The 22,374-nt window shown below is 33.3% G+C and overlaps 2 protein-coding genes across 3 annotated transcripts in view; one reads left to right on the top strand and one right to left on the bottom strand.

Annotated features, from left to right (window-relative positions):
• The window catches only part of kat80 (katanin p80), a 270,406-nt gene that overhangs the window by 218,577 nt on the left and 29,455 nt on the right, over positions 1-22,374 (top strand). The window contains exon 13 of one of the 2 annotated variants that reach the window (XR_011950366.1): positions 4,642-7,226. The exons of the other annotated variant lie outside the window; for it this stretch is intronic. The gene's annotated coding sequence lies outside the window, so the exon portion shown is untranslated. Of the gene's footprint in view, positions 1-4,641; positions 7,227-22,374 lie in introns of those variants that run through there. 2 annotated transcript variants of the gene reach the window in all.
• Positions 9,650-22,374, bottom strand: part of LOC140437354 (protein big brother-like) — a 201,695-nt gene continuing 188,970 nt past the window's right edge. Inside the window, exon 5 of the mRNA XM_072526835.1 lies at positions 9,650-9,819. Coding sequence (XP_072382936.1) covers positions 9,798-9,819 — 22 coding nt within the window. The 3' untranslated portion in view covers positions 9,650-9,797. The remainder of the gene's footprint in view (positions 9,820-22,374) is intronic.

Here is a 22,374-nt window from a genome sequence, read left to right as displayed (position 1 = left end):
AATTATATTGATTCGTTCTAATTATACGGGGGATGTAATTCCATACTTAGACAAGTACCGGTAATTTTGTATTGACCTATTGATTTTCCTGTCACGAATTAATTGTCCTTGTCAATGATACACGTAGGAATATAAAAGAATTTAGGGTGGATGTACGTTATTCACGAAACGTAAATAAAAGCTTAGTTTTAAACCCCATCAGGAAATGGATGTCAGTAACATTTACAAAAAGTCTTATAAATCTATTTCTTTTATGTAAAAATTAGGTTTTAATGAAAACTATAGATTTCGCACTCCGTATTAGCAAAAGAAAAAGTAATTTCGTTTTAATTTCAATTCAATGTGTCGTGAGAATGCTTTGATTTTCTTTGAACCTCGTGTACTGGTTTTGTGTACAACCAGTATACAAAACCAGTACACGATTGTGTTCATTTCTTCCCGTTGGAAGCAATGATTATTCGTAAGTCATATCTATCTATATTTCTATCTATATATCTGTCAAACTATTTATCTACCTGTCTATCTAGCTATAACCCGTTAATTATTCATATTAAGAATGTAATATAGCGAATATATTAAGAAATATAGCACTTTATAAGAGGTCAAAGAACGGAGGTAAAGAAACTAATAGAACCAAAACACATAGAAAAGGATACGTGGATTGACTAGCTAAAAAAGGTCTATGCAGAGGAAGAACGATTCACGCTAGAACCGAAAACACCAGAAGTTACAACAAATGAAGAAGTTCATAAAAATACACGGGAAGTTTAAAAAACACTTGACAAATTGAAGGACAGAAATGCTGCAAGTAAAGATGGAATACCAATTGAAATACTGAAATATTGTGGAGCAGCAATGACAGAATAATTATTTAGCAAAATTATAAAACACAATAAAATACCGGAAGAATGAAGAACTATCGAACTAAGTCTACTATTCAAAAAAGGAGATAAAAAACAGCCAGAAACTACAGAGGTATAAACTGGTTAAATACTAGCCTAAAACTTACAACTAAAATTTTTGATAGAACTAATGAATGAGAGAATAAGTTTAGTAGATGAACAAAGAGTTTTCGTACTGGAAGATTGTTTACAGATACAATATTCGTAATAAAGCAAATTACTGAAAAATCACTAGAGTATAATAGACCAGTATTTCTGTTTCTGATTGACTTGAAGAAAGCATTTGACAGAGTAAGACTCAAAGATGTAATCCATCTTCTGTATCATATAAAAGCTTCCCTAAATATCATAAAAACTATTGAAAACATCTACCAAACAACAAAATGGGACTCAGAATAGATAGAGGATACATAATGGGAAACAAAGAAGTAGAAAGAGTATGTTATGCAGACGACGCAATATTTATAGCCAAAGATGAAGATAGTCTACAAAGACTAGTCCACAGATTTAACATAAGAGCAAAATAATTTAATATGATAATCTCAACTCAGAAAACTAAAACAACAATAATCAGCAAATAACCTATTAGATTGATGTAAAATGGAAATCGATGGCATCAGTATTGAACAAGTTATGAAAATAAAATACATTGGAATTACACTATCCAGCTATAGAGAAGTGGACAAATAAGTGAGATATTAAGTACAAAAAGCAAATAGACTGGCCTTAGTTACACTATATGGCAAAACAGACAATTTATAAAGCCAGTGTAAGACCAATACCGATACCAACATATTCTTCAGAAAGATGACCCGACACAGCCAGAATACAAAGCCTACTGGAAACAGCAGAGATGAGAGTACTTGGAAAAATTACAGGAATTACGCCAAGAGATCGAAAGAGGAGTGAAGACATTAGAAGAAAATGTAACGTACCGTGTATAAACGAATGGACCTTAAACAGAAAAAGATTGGAATAATCACATTAGCAGAGTGGGGGAGACCCTTATCGTCAAAATGGATGGCTGACAAAACGGAAACAGGAGTGGAAGGAACACATTAGTAGAATGACAGAGGATAGGATAGTACGAATAGCACGAGATAAGTCACCAAATGGACGAAGAAGTATTGGCAGACCAAGAAAAAGATGGTACATACAAGAAGGAAGAAGAAGAAGAAGAAGTTTAGTACAGTCAAACAGGTATCTTGTGAAATTAAAAAGTCACCGCGCAGAAACAAATTTAAAAGTGGGGGTCCAGCTAATCTCTTCGTGCAGTAAACGTTATGCAGTGAGGTGCTGGATATTTTTACACTGTTGCATCGTTTCTTTTACTCGCGTTATTTAAATTTGATTTGGTTGTGATTTTACGTTTTATATTTGAGTATTCTGTTTAAATTATTTTAGTTTTACTCATTTTATGCAGAAGTTTTTTTCAGAACTCTGTTAAAATTAAAAACTGCGAAAGGTAAGGAAAAAATTGTAATGTAGATATACCTAAATTAGTGTTATTTAATATTATAGCATGGAGTTTAAGAGCAAATTATCCGGACGGGCTGTTAATAGTCAAAGTCGAGAAATAATTGCTAATATGTTAGCCTTAGATTGTATTATCATCAAGTTCATACATGTCATCTACATTACATTTTTGTTGATAGTTAAAAATTAAATGATCTTGTATTATTAAATATCTTAATGGTAATTACATTTTTTAGGTAAATGGTTCATCGGCAAAAATTTTATTTAAAACATGCGAACAGTGCTTGCAATCTCAGTGCTTAACTTAATCTTTGTACTAGATGTTTGGTGTCGGCAGTTTGTGCTCGATTGCTTTGTCTGTGTGTCTTTGAATGTATTACTGTTATAATAAAAAGAATTTAAGATATTACAATGATACTAAGAATCATATAATTATTGCCCTATTTCAATATTTTATTTTAAAACGCTAAACACTTACCAGTTAAACAATGACACAATGTAGTTTCCCAAGTAGGACCTTTGAAAATGAAAGTCTCTTACTGTTATTGTAATGACATCATAATTATCTATTGTCTTGTAAATATTATATTTTAATCAAATCATTATTTTTGTTTTCCTTCTATGTTGAGCTTTTTATAAAGAATAGTTTTTTTTTGTAAAATGTAAGATAAACTTTTTCTTCATTTGTATACAATTTTGGGACACACTGTATATCATACCTTACCAAAAATCATTCCTTTATCCTTTTAGTCATTAAATTGTTGTATAAATTATTTGAAACTCATTTTTTAGATATCATACTAAAAATATCCAATATTACTGTGATCATCCACATATTGAAAACACTAAAATTTTTAGTATCTAGCGAGTGTTTATCAAGCGGCGCAATGTTTTTAATCTTCGGGTAAATTCCATCTTTTCTGGCCGAATACTTTATCTCTCTGCGCACTGGAAGCTCCTTGTTACGAGATTCTTTTTCTACAGTACATACTTACAGTACTGTAACTTATAGTATGCGTTGAGCTATCGGCTATCGTCAATGTTTGCTTCTATGATAGTTTTATTTGCTTGATGCGGGTTATAAATTCTCGGGGTTTATCCTTTAATTTTATGGGATGTGAAAAAAAATCAGTTGTACTTTACGTTTATTTTAATAACACATTCAATATTTTACAAAATACAAGGACGATTATCTATATTGAAACGGAAACTAGTATATAGACGGAATTTGTTATATATTTTTCTATTACTAAGATATTTTTTACAACTCGCAAATCCTATACCTATTTGTATTTTTATTATTTCAAGCTTATTCTAAGACATTTTACATGTGCATAAAAATAAAAATAAACTGCAACGTTTAATCAAATACTTATTTTAATAGACTTTTTGAATTGATTTTTTAAAAAGTCTTAAAAGACTCATTTGTAATTTAAGTTAAACTGATTAGGGCTCTGAATTAAGAGTTTTACCTTCTTGTAAATTTAATGTTTACATGTAGTGTGGATTTTCATCAGTCAATTAATACAAAACATTAAAAAAGCTCAAAAGAGTAAAATAAAAAGTAGTTGGGAAGCTAGGAATAAAAGATTTAATTTGATGTACACAATTTAATAACGAAACCTGAACTGTAAAATTTGCAAACTATGCCATTACACAAACTTATGACAGATGGTATAAGCAGATAATATTATTTGGCAACAATTTAATTTATCTTTATTTCTTAGGGAGAAATATGATATAATTCTGTACGATAAATGATTTGAAGATCTGAAATACATTCTGGAAACAATAAAAAGAAGACAAATGTACTTATGTGGCAGAAAGGAAAGATGCGAAAAGTACACGAAAGAAATGGAACGACTAATGAAGAATACAAACGGATAAATACACGGGTGAAGAAACAAACCAGTATGAATGTTTACACATAGCTAAGATGAATGAAATAAACACTCATGAACTGTACCAAGTTAAGGCTTCTTCTTCATCTTTTTATTTATATAGACATGACTGTCCGTTTTTCAATGTGCCTCCAGTAAGTTGTCATTCTATCGTTTTCGTGGTCTTAATACTGATCGTCTTCCTATTGGGGAACTGTCTCTTGCCATCTTTACTACTCTATTTGTTGTCATTCGGCTTATATGATTGTTCCATTCTACTCTTCTATTTCTTACCCAGATCTTGATGTTCTCCACCTTGCATCTACGTCGTATATCTGTACTTCTAGCTCTGTCCCATAGTGTCTTACCATCAATTTTTCTAGGTGTTTTTATCTCTGCTGTTTCTAACATCCTTTTTGTCCTCTCTGTGTCAGGTCGTGTTTCTGCCGCGTATGTCATTATTGGTCTGATGACTGTTTTGTAAATTCTGCCTTTCATTTCATTCCCACTATTTTTATTTCTCCATATTGTTTCATTCAGGCAGCCTGCAGCTCTGTTTGCTCTGTTAACTTGATCTTCCACTTCAATCAATCTGACCTTCCAGCTCCAATTTACATTTTAGTAAATTTGCTGTTGTAACTTTATATATTAACTGGCGGTTATATTAAATTGGTGCAGCATACGTTGTAAATCATCTTCACTTTGAGAGAGTAGTATTGCGACGTCTGCATAGCAGATTATTTTAAGTTGTTTTTCTACCATTTGGTATCCTTTTTTAGTTCTTACTTTTTTATGATTTCATCCATAGTCAGGTTGAATAATAGAGGACTCAGGGAATCTCCCTGTCTTATCCCATTGCCAGCTTCAATAGGGTCAGTTAGTTCTTCTTCTACTTTTACTTTTATTGTGTTGTTGTTTTGGTAGATATTTTCGATCGTTTTGATTATTCCTAGAGATATCTTTCTTGCGTACAGTAAGTGGATAACGTGCTTTAATTTGACCCGTTCAAATGCCTTTTTAAGGTCCACGAAACATATATATGCTGGTTTGTTGTATTCTAATGATTTCTCTTGCACTTGCCTTATTATAAATATAGCGTCGGTGCATGATCTTCCCGACATAAAATCTTGTTGTTCTTCGGCTAGTGTTATAATTTCATTCAGTTTATTTGTTATCACTTAGGATGTTAATTTTGGTGTTGTGTTTAATAAATTAATTTCTCTGTAATTTTCCGGGTCCGATTTGTCTCCCTTTTTAAAGAGAGGTATTAGGATGCTTGATCTCACTTCTTGAGGAATTCTGTTTTGTTCTATTATTTTTTGGATTAGTTTTAATAGTTGTTTGGTCAGATCTGGTCCTCTGTACTTTAGGAGTTCGTTCGGTATTCCTTCCTCTCCTGGTGATTTTCTATCTTTTAATTTCCTTAATGCTTCCTTTACCCCTTCCTTCTCAATATTTATTTCGTCTTTTCTGGTCACCTCTGGTGTTGGTGGTTTATTATCATCACCTTTAGCAAATAGGAATCGAAAGTAGTCTACCCATGTTTCCTTCTAAATGTGTTTCGTTTTTGTTAGTTAGTTCATCTCTTTTCTTTGTCCTCTGATCATTCTCCATATTTCTTTTTGTGTTCCCTAGAAGTCGTGTTCCATCTGTTTTGAGAATCTCTGCCAGTGTTCCCTTTTTATTTGTTTAACTAAAGTATTCGTTTTATTTCTGATTCGTTTATGTTGGTTATATACCTGTTGTATTTGTTGTGTTCTGTATTGTAAAAAGGCTTTTTGTTTTTTTTTCACATTTTGTCTGCACTTCTTCTCTAAACCATGGTGTTTTCTTTTTTAATATGTTAGTGTTCGTTACTTTCCTCTCTCCAAGTGATTCTGTTGTTGCGTTAATTATGTTATTTTTGAGTTTTTACCAGCTTTCCTCTATGTTATCGTTTTCTTATATTTCATTCCCAGAGATTCCCAGAGAAAATTGCAAGAATCGGAAAAAAAAATGAAACAGAATATAGATGATCTTAATTCAAAAAAATGTTATTAGAAACGGCAAAGGAAGTATGCGGTATTATTAACTATGTTGAGTAAAAGAATAAAGCGCACAAGATGGTGCAACATGGATATAAAAACCGAAGTTAAAAAGAAGTAATAGGCATGGAAAGAATAAGTATATGAGTAAAAAAAACAAGCAGGACAAAAGAAAATACCATGAACTCAAAGACAAAGTTAAAAAATTGATACGGAAAGCAAAGAAGAAAAGTTGCCGACAAGTCGGAAAAGAATTAAATTCGGGTTACAGGAAAAATAATAGACTGATTATCCTGGAACAAAATCAAAGCACTAAGAGATAAGAAAATAAAACAAGTTCGAGAGCTAAAAGATTTTTCTAATAACCTTCAAACAAAAACAAACGATAGGTATACGAAAAATTTTACAAAAACATTATACACAAAAATTTGAACTAACTGAGGAATATAACGAAAACAATAGGGAAGATGTGGATGACGCCGAGGAAGTATATGAACCAATCAGTATAAAAGAATTGGAAGAAGCAATAAAGAAACTAAAGATAAAAAATAAACTAGATGATGTGACAAAATTGACTCAGTCAGTAAAGAACGTTAATCAGAAAGAAAAAAACGGTTACCAAATATTCTACAAGAAGCATGGTATAAAGGGACAATACCGGAGGAATGAAAAGTAAATATGTTCCTTCCGATCCATAAAAAAAGGTGACAAAACCAAATGCAAAAATGATAGAGCTATTTGCCTGTCGTCTGTTGTTTTTAAATTATATTCTAGAATTGTAGAGAATAGACTGGAAAATATAGCGAAGAACAGAATGGAAAAGGAACAAGTAGTTTCAGAAAATGTAGAGAAACAATTGAGAGAAGAAAATGTAGAGAATAGAATGGAAAATATAGCGAAGAACAGAATGGAAAAGGAACAAGTAGCTTCCAGAAAACGTAGAAAAACAATAGATAATAATTTCTTAATAAGTAACATTATAGAGGAAAGAATAGAAATAGGAGAAAAACTATACCTATAATATTTGTGGATCTGAGAAAAGCCTTTGATTCCATACTAAAAGAGGTTATAAGGAATTACCCAGAACAATTGCAAGACACATAATACATATAATCAAAAGTATGTATGAAAAAGTAAGTGATGGATAAGATAGCAATTAATGGAGAAAAATTGGATGAAATCCATATAGAAAAGGGAATATAATAAGGAGATAGGCCTCTTTAACAGAGTATTAGATAGAATACAAAAGAATGCGAAGGAGAAAACTAAATAATTCCAAACCTGTGTGAGATACATACATTTACTGAGCATTATAATAGAGGGATTTTATACGCTGATGGAAGATACAGCATACAAAATACAGAGAATTCTAAACATATGGATTGAGAAAATAGAAAAAATAAAGAGAAAAAATGGCAGAAGAAAATGAGAGTAATAAAATCTACTGCAAAGGACAAAAACCAAATAAAGTGACAACATTCGAGTATCTAGAGGTTAGATAACTTCTTTTTTATTCTTGGCTCTACAACTCTAAGTGCGTCTTGGGCTTGTTTACGATTTTCCGCCACTCTTGCCAGTCTTTGCAGCAATATCCCATTGTTGTACCCCCATCATACGTATATCACTCGTAATCTTTTTATCATTTTCTTAAGCTACCAACTGACCTTCTGCCATCGAGTTTTTCCCAGAATTTTGTATTTAATAGTATTTAATCATTCGATCGATCATCTTATTCGATTTTCCATAATGTATCGTACTATGTTTTCTTCTCGATAGAGTACTTGAAGTTCCTGGTTACGTCTTGGTATCCACTATCCTGTCATCTCGTCTCTATAAGGCCCAAAGATCGCCCGGAGGATCTTCCGTTCTACGACTAATAATAATGTTGTGCTGGTGCTTGTAATAACTCTGGTTTAGTGCCTCACTTCCGTACGTTATTATGGGGCGAATTACGGTTTTATATATCTTTGTTTTAGTTGTATTTGAGAGCATTTTGATTTAAGTAACGGCGCTAGGGAATAATACGCTCTATTTCCTGCCATAATTCTAGCTGCTACATATTTTTCATAAGTATTTTCGGTTGTTATTACTGCTCCCAAGTATTTGAATTTTTTGACAACTTTGAAATTGTATTTACTTATCATCGTCTTTTTGGCAACTTCCATGTAGTTGGTCTCATCTTCTTTGATCTCAAGGCCAATTTCCCTAGCCTCGCTTTCAAAAAGGGTAAAAACTTCTTACGCATGTCTGGTGGATTATGCAATTGTGTCGACATCGTTAGTAAAACCTAGAAGTACCTTTGCTTCCTGGGCAGCGAAGACATTTGTTTACTCTACACGTGCACATGAATCCTACACACACATATGTGCCAAACCTATCAGATTTCTGGGTACTCCCATTTCTACCAATACCTTCCACAGTGTATCACCGTTTTAAGAGGTATTAGATAACAAATGATAAAAAATGGATAAGATAGCAAATAAAACACAAGAAACGAACAAAATATTCTTCTTCAGGTTCCTTCTCCCATCGGAGGTTGGAAATCATCATCGCTATTTTAATTTTTGCATTTTTTTACATAATTTTTACATTTGGCCGCGCTTCTGAATAATTCTAATGAGCTGCAAACAAACCGCTCCCTCAAATTTCTTAGCCAGGATATTTTGCGTCGTCCTGGGTTTCTCTTCCCTTTTAGCTTCCCTTGCATAAATATATTATGGTATTATGGATATTATGGTGTAAAATATATTATGGTATAACTAAATTTGTTCTACGGAAAAACGATATAGAAAGAAATATGAAATTACATGTATATAAAGCTAACGCCAAGCAATAATACTGATTAACCAGTAAGGTAAATACAACCTTAGAAGAGACGAAATACCTTAGAAGAATATGATAATAAATACTATGTAGAATAACCAGCTAAGTTGGTAAGAACACATTTAGAGAATGGAATATAATAGATTGGTCAAAAGTATTTTCGAAGCAAAAAGAACAAGAAATAGAAAGAAATTAAGACCAAGGAAAACGTAGTCCCGGCAAATACTCGAAATAGGCAGGAAAGAGGAAAAACCATGAAATAATTGACCATGTACCGGAATGAATGGAAAAAATGGATAAAGAAAAAATTTATCACCGCCTTCTCTCAGGGGCATAAGGCCCCCAGCTCAAAGAAGAAGAATTTATTTTCAAACTAATTTATGTAATTATTTAATTTGAATGCAGTGCTATAATAATTTTGTCCAAGAGTTTATTTTATTAACAAAATATACGAATTTCTTTAAAAAGTTTTTTAAACAAGAGTTTAACTGCTTTATGTTATCATTGATTCAACTTAAATTTATTGAATAAAAACGTCTTTTGCATTGTATTACTTTATCTGAAACAAAATTATCTTATTACATAAGAAACAAACACTACACTTATTTTAACAATCTTTGGCTTATGTAAATAATCTAAACCTAATTTATAATAACATTGTATCACATGTGTTGTGGTAGGACTTACTCATATTAAGTCATTCTTCTCTCAGCCCTGAAACAAAACAGTTATCAGAGTGATAATAACTATTAACTTAAAATAAATGCAATATAATTCAGTATAAAGTAAAGTTAACTCCAAGATTAAACAATATAAACTAATAAGTACTCTTTTATTCTGGCATCTAAGATTATATTAATAATCATCAACGAATCTACAAAAAATAATATATTTACGTTAAACCTTTAATCTTGTCTTTTTCAGTTGCAGTCGATAACTCCATAGTAATGGTTTAAACTACTTTATTATTTCCTGCTTATTCTCTCTCCTATGGCACTACAGTCAAAGTCGGGCTCTGGCCTCCATATCCTCAATATCTCTTTAGCATCGGTTCTCACTTCGTCTGTCTACCTCTTCCTTTGTCTTCCTACTGGCTAAAGAAGCGGTAAAGTGTCTAGAACGCGCGGAACCTAGGTGGCTTTTGGAGCACAAGAATGCATTGCTTGAAGCACAGACATTTCCTTAAGCTTGGAGGACATCAAGGTTGGTACTGCTTCCCAAAAATGGGGAGAAAATCGCCCCATATGCCTTCTCCTATGCATCGGAAAGTTGTACGAGAGGATACTGCGAGGACAAATCGCCGACACGATTGAGAGATCAGGTGATTTCTCTCCGAGACAATTCGGATTCTGCAAAGGGAACAGCATAGTTAACGCAATTTTGAGGGTAATCGAGGCATTGCACAACATTGGGGATGAACAGCGCTTGGTGGCTCTGCTGCTCTTCAATATTAGAAATGCATTCAACACGCTGTAGACTCTACGGTGGAAAGAGGTGATGTGAGTATTTGAAGAGAGGGAGTGTCCTAACTATCTGATGAACGTGATGGCGGACTATCTTTCTGAGAGAAAGCTCATAGTTAAGAAGGGCACGCTCGTTGACGTAACGGCTGGAGTCCCACAGGGATCGGCCTTGGGTCCGACGCTATGGAACTTGGCATATGACGGAGTCATGAACTGCGAATATGGAGAAGGTATAACCCCCTTCACTTTTGCATATGATCTCGCTGTGCTGGTAGTAGAGCGTGACGAGCTGGCTCTCCGATTTCGGTTAAGACGTACTGCCAACTTCGTGAAAGACTGGATGACAGATCACGGACTAGAACTCGCAGCAGAGAAGACCGAAGTCATTATTCGAAAGGGTAGATGAAAAACACAATGGATATAACTCCAATGTGCAGGGGTACAACTAACACCACAGAAAAGCGTCAAATATCTGAAAGTGACACTACACCAATATAGCGGATGGGGGGAGCATATACGGGTGGTAGCCCAGAAAGTAGCGAAGAGTACAGCTGCTATAGGGAGAGTGATGCCTAACATTGGAGGACCCAAATCAGAAAGGATAGTCTTACACGGTGTTGTGCAATTAATCATCCTTTACGCGGCACCAGTCTGGAGTAACGCGATAGAGATACCAACCTACAAAGGGCTCATGATACAAGTAGACAAAACAAGTCTGTTACGAGTTGCATGTGCCTACAGGACTGTATCTGCGGCAGCCTTGTAGACTATCACGGAGTGTGTTCCTCTGCATGTGTTAGCAGTAGAAAGGAGACATCCATATGAGAGAAGAGAATATTTGACAGCAGCCATAAAAAAAAGAATAAAGAGAAAGATCAATAGAAAGATTGCATGAAGAGTGGAATAACACGGAAGATGTTGCTCAGTGGACTAAGATGCTGATCCCGAGCCTAAGGAACTGGGTGGACTGTGGTAACAGGGGAGTGGATTACTTCCTAACTAAGTACTCACAGGACATGGGTGTTTTAGGACATATCTTCATAGATTCAGAAAGACATATACAGATAAATGCCTATACTGTTAATTTCTGACACTTTTACTCACACAATGTTTGAGTGTATTAGATGGACAGTGGAGAAAAACAAAATGTGAAGAGAAATAGGTATGAACCCTGTAACTGTGAGAGAGATGATCGTGTAGATGACGGGAAGTAAGGAGGGATGGAATATTCTACGTAATTACATTCGAACAGTAATTAAAAAGAAAGAAGAAGAGAAACAGCAGCCGAACCAACAACAGAGATAAGATATAGATAAGACAAGGTAGTGCTCCGAAAGTGTCCTCAGCCTTACAGCGGCCATCCCACTTTCGAAGTACGGCACGTGCAACAGTAAACTGCGCACAAGTAGAAGAGGGTGGTTTTAGTTGGTATGTAGGATAACAGGAAGGCATCTGTTTGCAGTATCTCCTTCTAAAGCGAAATGGGCTCGGATGTACTCCTCTACTCTGAATCCAACACACGCCAGCCATCCTTAGATTTCCTACTGGCCGAAATCCCACCATTGTTCCACTGAGCGTTCTATTAGGTATTCTATTACTATCCATTCTTATAAGGTACCCTGCCCAGCGCAATCTTTATTAATTTTGCACAATTTGCTATAGAGGTTCTTTGTAATATTGGTATATCTCGTAGTTAAACCTTATTCTCCATATGCCATTGTCGCAAATGGGTTCCAACATCGTTCTCAATAACTTTCTCAATTTTTTTTTTGCTTTTTAGTTTATGTCAAATAACTTATTCGACGTTTTTCCTTTGAATCAACTATATATTCCCAATCACTCGAGCTTCACTCAATGGGCACGCATTTAACTTTTTTAACCAATGCTACATTTGCATCAACTAAGAATGTTTTATTTGTTAAACAATAAAGCTTTATACAATGCATTGTAAGTGGAATAAAAGCTAATAACCGACACTTTCTGATTGGCTTGTATTAATTCTATTACTTCTTCTATTACTTCAATAAATATATCCCGTTTATATTCTTTGACTGAAATAATCCAATATTACATTCGGTTCATAGATCATCCCCTTATAATTATCAAGATACAGTTCGGATAAGTATTTATAGGGATGTGACATATAAATCTAAGGGTGCATATGTACCCCCTGTCAACAAAAAAGCAGGTAAAATCACTATAGATCCTTTTGAATTCAAAAAAATCACTCCCTGCTAGCTACTGTGTCTACTGTAAGTACTGACACTTCGACAATGTTCAAAAGCACTTTTTTAAGGTCCCTTTACAGCCACCCAACTGTAATATTGAAGTGCATTCGTTTAGAATGGGGGTAGAAATGTTTTGAGCAACTCAACTTGAAACTGATATGTTTAAAGTTGTCTAAATCTTGAATGGGGATCTATTTTTCTATTTTACATGTGATGTCTACCGACAAAAGAGAATTTTGGCTATTATGTTTTTAGAAAAGCAAACAGAAATTGACACTTGGATTTTTTTCGGGTGGAGTATTTGTAAATTGATCGGTCAAGTCGAATTAAACATTCTTGGAAGCATTTTTACAGCTTTTTGAGAGTTTTTAACTACAAAAGAACTCCAATAAAAAGGTTCCAATAAATTATATTTGTCAAAAAAGTCAACAACATTTCCGGAGAATGTATAGTAGTACATACATAAAGTAAACAGATAAAATATTTTTTATTACATGCACAAAAAAATTAATAAATCAAATGTACCTAAAATTAACTGATATTAACATAAAATAACTGTGCGTTTTCGTGGTAACTTAACTTTTTACCCGAAATGCTAGTGTACCATTGTATGAATTAGTATTTTACTTCATTTAAGTGAGAGTTCATCATGATCATCATATAGTTTCCTAAAAGACACTTTACGGTGTTTCAATTACCAAAATCTATTGATCTGTCAAACAAAGATGACAAACCTATGATAAACATCCAAGGGACAGAGATAGAACACGTAGATGAATATACATATCTGGGTCAAAATGTCAAGGTAAGCAAAGAAAATCAGACCACCGAAATAGGCAGACTTGTAAAAATGGGATGGGCAGCATTCGGAAGACTCTCATACGTACTTAAAAATAAAAATATACCTAAAAGACTACGAACCAAAGTGATTAATGCCTGTATCCTACATGTACTTACATATGAAGCTTAAACCTGGACATTCACTAAAATAAACATGGAGAAGATCAGAAAAACTCAGAAAGCTATGGAACGACAGATGCTGGGTATGTCACTCAAAGACCATAAAACCAATGAAGACGTTCGTAACAAAACAAAAGTAAAAGGTGCTGTCGAACAGGCAGCTAAATTGAAATGGAATTGTGCTGGACATAACGAACGTCTTAAGAATGGCCGATGGAATAAAGAAATCGGGAATTGGCGGCCATATGAAGCCAAAGGACCACGAGGAAGACCGCAAATGCGCTGGAGCGACGATATTAAAAGAACTGCAGGACTAATGTGGAAACATCTTACAAACAACAGACATGAATGGCGGGAATTAGGCGGGAATGGCCTATATTCAACAATCCGAATAGAAAGAGGGGTTAAAAAAAAATTGATCTGGAGGTTGTCAATCTCACACACCAACTATTCATTTCCATTCGATCTTGTTTATCATATTTGTCCGTTGTCTTCTATTTTTATATTATCCTACTTGTTTCCTTCCATGTTTATTTTAGTTTCTTTTCTATTATTATTTTCCACGTGGGCGTTGGTCTCACTTTTCTTCTTTTTTTCTGCAGCCATTCTGAGCCATCGTAGTCTCCCCTCACTTATAATTGTTTCTATTGGTTTTACTTCCATATTTGCTTTTACTGCCGTATTTCGTATCCTTTCTCTTCATCTGATCCGTTGTGCTGTTGTTTATTAGTAACTACGACTCACTTCTAGAAATTATTGATGGTCTCAGCACTTTCAAAAGAACGTTGTTTTTAATATATTGAATAGTTTTCCCGATTTCCTGGTTTATTTTTTCATCTGACTTTTTATTTTCTTCAATAATTATACCTAGATATTTATAGTTACTGAGCTGTTCTAATTATTTGTCTTCTATGATGAGTTTATTTTGTTTTTTAGCGAATAAAAGTTTTTGTGGAGTGACATCATTGTTCATCTTCCACTGTCCCTTTTATATTTCTTCTTACATTTCTTTGTTAAATTATCTGTAATTAATGAGAACAATAGCAGATTCAGCACGCATCCTCGTTTAATCCAATAGGCCAGCGGCAGATCCCCAAAGAAATGATTATGACCTATAACTTTTTGATTTCCGAGTAGATTTGATACCAAAATGTTCGTAATAAAAATCTGCACAACTTTCTTTAATAAAATTCCTTGATTTGGATGGAGGAACATTTAAATCGATAAGTAAAAAGCCGAAATTTTGCTTTTTTTTGCAAAAGAATATATCATGGTCATTTCCGCAAAAAATAAAGTGCATCCGAACTCTTAATTTTAATTATAAACAAAATTTTTGTCGGATATTTTTTTTCTAATTAAAAATTAAAAAAAAAATAAAACATAATATTTAAATATGGTTTCTGAAAAGTTTTACATTTTCAAATTGATATATCAAAAGGTTATAGCAATTTTTATCCACGCTTGAGTAGCGCGCAACCTCGTTTACTTAAAATAGAGTAAAATGCGCATGAAAAAAAAATTCATGTTCATGAGAAACTTGTAACCCTTTGATTCTTCTTCTTGGTGTGCCTATCCGTTACGAATGTTGGCGATCATCATGGCAATCTTTATCTTATCTGCAGCAGCGCGGAAAAGCTGCACAGATGTTGTATCGAACCAGATTCTGAGGTTCTTTAACCAAGATGTTCTTCTTCTTCCTGGACCTCGTTTTCCAAATATTTTTCCTTGCAGGATGGCTTGAAGGAGAGCATATCTGTATTCATTTCGCATAATATGTCCGAAGAACTGTAACTTTCGAGATTTGATGGTGGTCAGTACCTCTCGGTTCTTATTCATTCTTCTGAGGACCTCCTTATTTGTGATTCGGTCAGTCCACGGGATCTTAAGCATTCTCCGATATAGCCACATCTCAAATGCTTGCAGTTTTCTGCACATATCTTCGTTCAAGGTCCACGATTCAACACCATAAAAAAGGACAGAGAAGACGTAGCATCGCAGCATTCTTAATTTTGTATCAAGAGAGAGGTTGTGACTCTTGAAGAAGGCCCCCATCCGATTGAAGGTGGATCTAACTTTTCCGATGCGTGCTCTAATCTCCTGGTTGTCCCTTTGATAGTCGATTACATTTGGTAATATATTTATAAAAATGATCTTTTTTTAAATTACAGTACTTTTTAATTACAGTTAGGGTTTATATCATTGTGTGACGAACGGAAACGAATATTTAAAGCTCCCTTTTTTTGGTACGGAATATACGTCCGAAGTAAGGACGAGCACCGAGCACTATCAGTTGCAAATTAGGTGTGGTAGAACTGCTTCTTCTTTTGGTGCCTATCCTCTGTGAATGTTGGCAATCACGTTGGTACTTACAACTTTGTTGACAGCTGCTCTAAATAGATGTATGGTAGTCATTCCTGCCTACTGTCTGATGTTCTTTAACCACGATGTCCTTCTGCGCCCTTGAGATCTTTTGCCTTCTATCTTGCCTTGTAAAATTAGTTGAATTAATTGATACTTCTCATTGCGCATCACATACTCTAAGTATGTCATCTTTCTGATTTTCACGATACGCATTTCGAAGGCTTCTAATGGTTTGGATGTTGCCTCCGTCAAGGTCCAGGCTTCGACTCCATATAAAAGACAGCTCTCGCCTTTTCTATACGACATCTTATTTCCTGTTAGTGGTCCCATTCCATATTTAGGTTGCATCCAAGGTATGTAATTTTGTCGATTATTTTCAAGGGTTCATTATTAGCTGTGAATTGGTGCTGTATTACGTCGTTTTTACTTACTACAAGAATTTTGGTCTTCTTACAGTTAAATTTCATGCTGTATTTGTCACAAACTTCCACTGCACGGTCTATTAATATTTTCAGATCCTTGGCATTATCAGCAATCAAAACCGTATGGTCCCCATATCTTAAATTGTTTATGATTTCACCATTGATTTTTATACCTTCTCTTAAACCATCAATAGCTTCCCTGAACAGCATTTTCAAGTAAGTATTGAACAACGTCGGTGATAAAATGCAGCCCTGACGTAGTCCCCGTTTTATCGTGAATTCTTGTGTGGTTTCTTTGTCTACTCGTACAGTTGCCCTTTGCTGTAAGTATAAATTTTTAATTAGGAGTAAATCTTTGTCATCAATACTAGATTCTTTCAGTATCTGAAATAATTTTTGATGTTGCACCTTATCAAATGCTTTTTCAAAGTCTATAAAGCATGCGTGGACTTCGCAATTTACGTCTCGAGCTCTTTGTGTCAATATTTGTATGGAAAATAGGGCCTCTTGCGTTCCCAGTCCGCTTCTAAACCCAAACTGAACAGAGAGAGTGAATAACAGAAAGAAGGATTTTGAGTGCATGACTCATTAAGTTTATAATTCTGTAATCAGAGCATCTGGTGGCATTTGCTTTTTTGGGGAGGGGGATGAAGGTGTAAACTAGCCAATCTGTAGGAAATTCTGAGTTTCATAGATTTTGTTCAGTAGACTCGTTAGGAGTTTGAGTTGGTAGGTTTCAAATAGTTTGAATATTTCAGCTTGTATGTTATCAGGTCCAGGTGCTTTGTTGGTTTTTAATCTTTTTATTGCATATGTTACTTCACTGAGCGTTATTTCTGGTCCTGAACATCCAGAAACACTGACTTTTGTCTCTTGCTCTTCCTTGAATATTGCCTCCATCTCTCATTTTCGTAGAGTAGATTGTTGTGCTCGTCTAGTATTAAGTTATGACTTCGTAGTAGAACTGCTATCGGAGAAAATCAGCAGAATTTGGTGGTGGGCTAGCCTTGTCAGTTGTATGGAGGAATACCTCGGGTGTTACTAGCTATACTTGGGAATGGCTCTTGGATTAGCGTTTTTTTGGCATTTCAGCTTATTAATATCTGCGATATTGTAACGTTATAAATGTCACATGCTTGTTATTTTTCTTTAAATAATATTTTATTTCAATTTCTTTTGATTTTTTTCATCTGTTAACTTTATCTTTTATTTTACTATTTTTAGTTGGCGCTCAACTTTTCCAGCAACTTTCTATTTACTAAATATTCTGTCATATTCTAATAATATTCTAATTTCTTTATTCAGACCCCATTATGTTCTATACTGTGAAACATAAAATTTCTATGCCCCCTTCAGTCGACAAAGTATATCTGTCAGTTGGCTATTCTTTGACTTCTGTCATGTCACTTCGTTTACTTCGTCATGTACTTCAAAATTGAAAGGGAAATATTTTTTATAAATATCCTTCATCTATAAAAAGGCATGCTTCTATTGAAAATTCATTTATGTCGTTAAAACTTCTCTGGGGTAAGTTAATTTCTTTATATTTAATATTCAGCGTCTTTCTTTTGGTAACTTTTTATAATTTCCTACTTGACTTAACCTAAAGCAACACACCACGTTTTATTCTTCAATGTATTATTCCCATATGAAGTTATAATCTTTAATATAATTCAACTAATTCGTTTAATAATAATTATATTCATTTAATCCTTGCCAATTTGCTACTTTCTATTTAATATAGTCTTAAAATTTGTAATTATTTGTAATCTTCATCTGGCAAGCAAGTATTTAAAAAGTTATGATGTTGCTAACACAAGGTTCATTATTTTAGTACCAGAAAACTTCTTTAGATATTAAATTTTAATGTAATTGATTAAAAGGAAGATTCAAAAATTTGTAACCCAAGATTTTTAAATTTTTATTGAAAAAATAAACCGATGAAAAGCACACATTTTTTAAAAAAGTCGGTATTTTGTATGTAGTTCAAATTAATAGTTCAGGGACAGCTCATTTTTTGCAGAAATATCCATAATATATTGTGTGAAAATTAGAAATCTAAATATTTAAACCGAGCCGAGACATCGTGAGTTAAATATAAAATTTTATTAAAAATATAAAATCTACGTTTCAATTGAAAAGTTCTCATTTTGTACTCTGACAGTTGCTGTTGATGAATCCATTATTGCCTTTACTAGTCAGATGTATTTTTGGGGGATGTTAAATCAATGCAACATTTGATAATTTTTGTCTATTAATTGAGTCGTAGGCCTCTTTAAAATCTATGAATATATTGTGGACGTTAATGTCGTATTCCCACGTTTTGTTTAGAATGTGTTTCACTGTGAAAGACTCACTACAACTATCAACCAAAATAAACTGAGATATTTTGGACATATAACTAGAAGAAGAGAAGGCATGGAATGAATGAAACTTGAATGCAACGTAGCGGACAAAAGATCCAGAGGAAGATCTCTAGCACGATGGTCGAACCAAATAAAGGACATGACTGGTTACTCATTCTCCGAAGCAAAGCAACACGCACATGTAGAAAGATAATTGGATGAAAATAATCAAATAAATTACATGACGCCACTACATCCTTATGAAGGAGAACAGATAGAGGAGCAGGGGGACTAGAGTTATGGAGACATCTCGAGGCAGGTGTGATGCACGAGGTGTGTTCACATGTGTACATAAATATTTATGGTTGCTCCTATCTTATTATGTCCCCTTTTTCCCCAACCATTTTATGCAAGTTTGGAACAACTTGGAATTTAACGAAATTTATTTTTACATAGTTTTTAAATCTTAGATTTCTTTATATTCACGTTCCTATTAAAGTTTGTATTAAAAATCAATACTACTAAACTAATAATTGCTCCCATTCATCCGTACAAAATGTCAAAGATTTATAGCTTTATCATAATTTTAATTTGAATATCTGTTCTACAGGGGTAGTGACTATTATCGATTCATTGAAAAGGAATGAATGAGCGAACAACTAAAAGATTTAAATAATTTGAGACATCTGTTTACAAGTTAATATATGTAACATGTCACGAAAAGGGCCTGGATGAAATGCGCATCGAAAGATATGCAAAAAAGGGCCCAACCCTTTGTACGAAAGGGATAGTACTGCCATTTGTTTCAAATGACCTTTCGATTATTTTTTTCGGCTGTTATTTGTTGCTGTATCACTCCCCTATGAAACAGGTTTAGGTGCAGGATGTGGAACGTTAATCTTTAAATCGTTTTAATTAATTTAGTCCTCAATATTTATGTTAATTAATTCCGAACTGCACTTTAAACAAATCAATTTGTTGGATACATTTGTATGATTATAACATATGAAGTACACAAGATAATTTAAATATATACGATTCCTTTCAAAATGTAAATATGACTTTTGAAGTTAAATGGATGATAATACTATTTTAATTTATTATTTTCGCATTATTCAACATTTGTAAAAACATCGATGTTTCTATAACATCGATATTTTCTTTTCGATATATCGTTACTATCGATGTTCAGGTTCGATGTTACCATCGATGCTCAACATCGGTGTTTTTTACCGATGTCGCATCCCTAGCTGGCAGCTGGGAATTAGCTATATTTATAGTTGTTTTGTTTTATATTTGTAATAAAATTTTTCAAGGTATTTCATCGATATATTTTAATTGTATAGAACATTTTTGGCATTTCTTTTATTTCCTTCTATTTCTGTTCTGTTTCTGTTTTCTGTTTCCGCTATGTAGTGAACACTTTTAAAAGACAAAGGTATTTTAGAACTCATAAACGAACCCTGAGATTAAATTTGAACATCTGATTTACCATTTGGCGTCTGTAATTAAGACCATTGAGATATTTATTGAATAAAAAGCTGGTTAATTTATTGTTATTGTTTGTCTTGTCAATTTTATTGAAATTCATAAAATCAGTAATTGTATTTAAATCTAGAGTAATCTTCAATATTATAATATATATTATATATGTATATATATATATATATTTACACGACCCGACTATAGCTCCTCTTTTCAAAATGCGGTTATAAGTCGTCTTCTAGAAGGAGTGAATATCTTTAAAATATTATTCGTGTATATTAAATTTTTTGCAATTCTTATAATGTATCGAAAATAAAAACATTATAATTTTTTATACAATTACCAAATTAAAACCAATTGGTCTTCCATCTAAAATTACTATACATACCTCCTCCAATGTATATTAAATTAACAAAATAAATCTTTCTGCTATTCAAAATATACGTCAAAACTACATTACAGTGGTTTACTCCTCCAAATATAAATCAGAGACTAAACGACGGTGGATACGTAAACCAAATAATATATTAGAGTATATTTGGCGCGAAAAAATCTGTAAGCCTAACGATTTCTAACGTTTTGTTTTGTAGTGATAAAATATTCTTTATTCATATTACACGTGTAGTGCACTGGAAACTCTAGGTATGTACTTATATAATTTTTATTTTGTTACAGAACGGGTAATAAATACAATTTAATATTGTTTCAATTTAATAGGTAGTTGGATTGAACAAAACTACTAGATAATTATGCAAAATAATATATTTTCTGTCTTCTCCACATTACACATCAGATATTTTTGTACACTTTACAAATATATCTGAATGCATCTGACATTTTTTCCGTAAGTTTAACATTTAAGAGCATTTTATTCTCAAATATGAACGGTATGCGGCAAAATAAACAGTACTAAAATGCGTATGCCTCAGATTAGTATGTGTCATGCGCCGAAACGTATTAAGTGATTTCTGAACGACGTTATAACTTATGTGAATGTCATGATAATTTTAGGTGCTTCAGGATGGTTCTCAGTTTTGCAGAAATTTTTTTTATCGTGGAGTACTATTTTCGATCATACGGAAAAGGTCGCGAAATCGGTCCAAAAAGCTTAAAATCAACAATAGTTTTAGCAGGACGGGCAATCTGTCACACGGTCAGTGAGTCTCTTCGAATACTGTTCAGTGATTTTCCATACCCATCGCAATTATCAGGCCTAACCTAACTAACACCACATGATACGTACATGTATCTGTACAATGTCTGACATTCCGGAATAACAAACTCCAATTAGATTTTTTTAGTGCCAGAGGGCATCTTTAACATCTATTTTATCGGAAACGTCGTCGTGAATAATGTTGGTAAGGCTATATCATGTATACTAAATATATAGATATTCATATACATTTCAATATTTATTTCAGTACTGTTTATTTTACCGCATACTGTATTTCCCTACTTCAGTCACTTTTTACTATGAAAAATAATTTTAGGAAATATCCTTAAGTTCCACTCAATTTTATTGTTCACCTGACAGTATCTTCACACCTGAAGAAAGTGATAAAGATAACACAGATTCTCCAGACTTAGAAACTCCATCACCAGCTTCTGATAAAATGTTAGATTCCAATTATGTTCCCTTCGATGATTCTTCAGTAAGTGCAATAAAACTTTTAAAAGAATAAAATTTGTTGTGTACTCTGTAATATTGAAATGGATAACGGAAAAATATAATATTTTTTTAATTGGGTTTTTAGGAAAAGTCTTCAGGTTCTCCAGAAATAAATAATTCCCACTTTTGTCCAAAACAAGTTAACAAAGATGAGTTAAATATTGAGGTAAGTTTATTTCAAATATTTTAGCAATATAATTCAAAGCACATACTTTTTAGGAACAATCTAATTCACCTTCGTCTTCTGTCAGCCTAAATATCCATCAACATGTGGAAGAAACTTGCAATATAAATACGAAGTCTTTAAAAAAATCTGTTTTTTGTTACTTTTGTGAA

The sequence above is a fragment of the Diabrotica undecimpunctata genome, chromosome 3 (assembly GCF_040954645.1).
Source record: "Diabrotica undecimpunctata isolate CICGRU chromosome 3, icDiaUnde3, whole genome shotgun sequence".
Classification (NCBI taxonomy): domain Eukaryota; kingdom Metazoa; phylum Arthropoda; class Insecta; order Coleoptera; family Chrysomelidae; genus Diabrotica; species Diabrotica undecimpunctata.
This window is presented reverse-complemented; position numbering and strand designations above follow the sequence as displayed.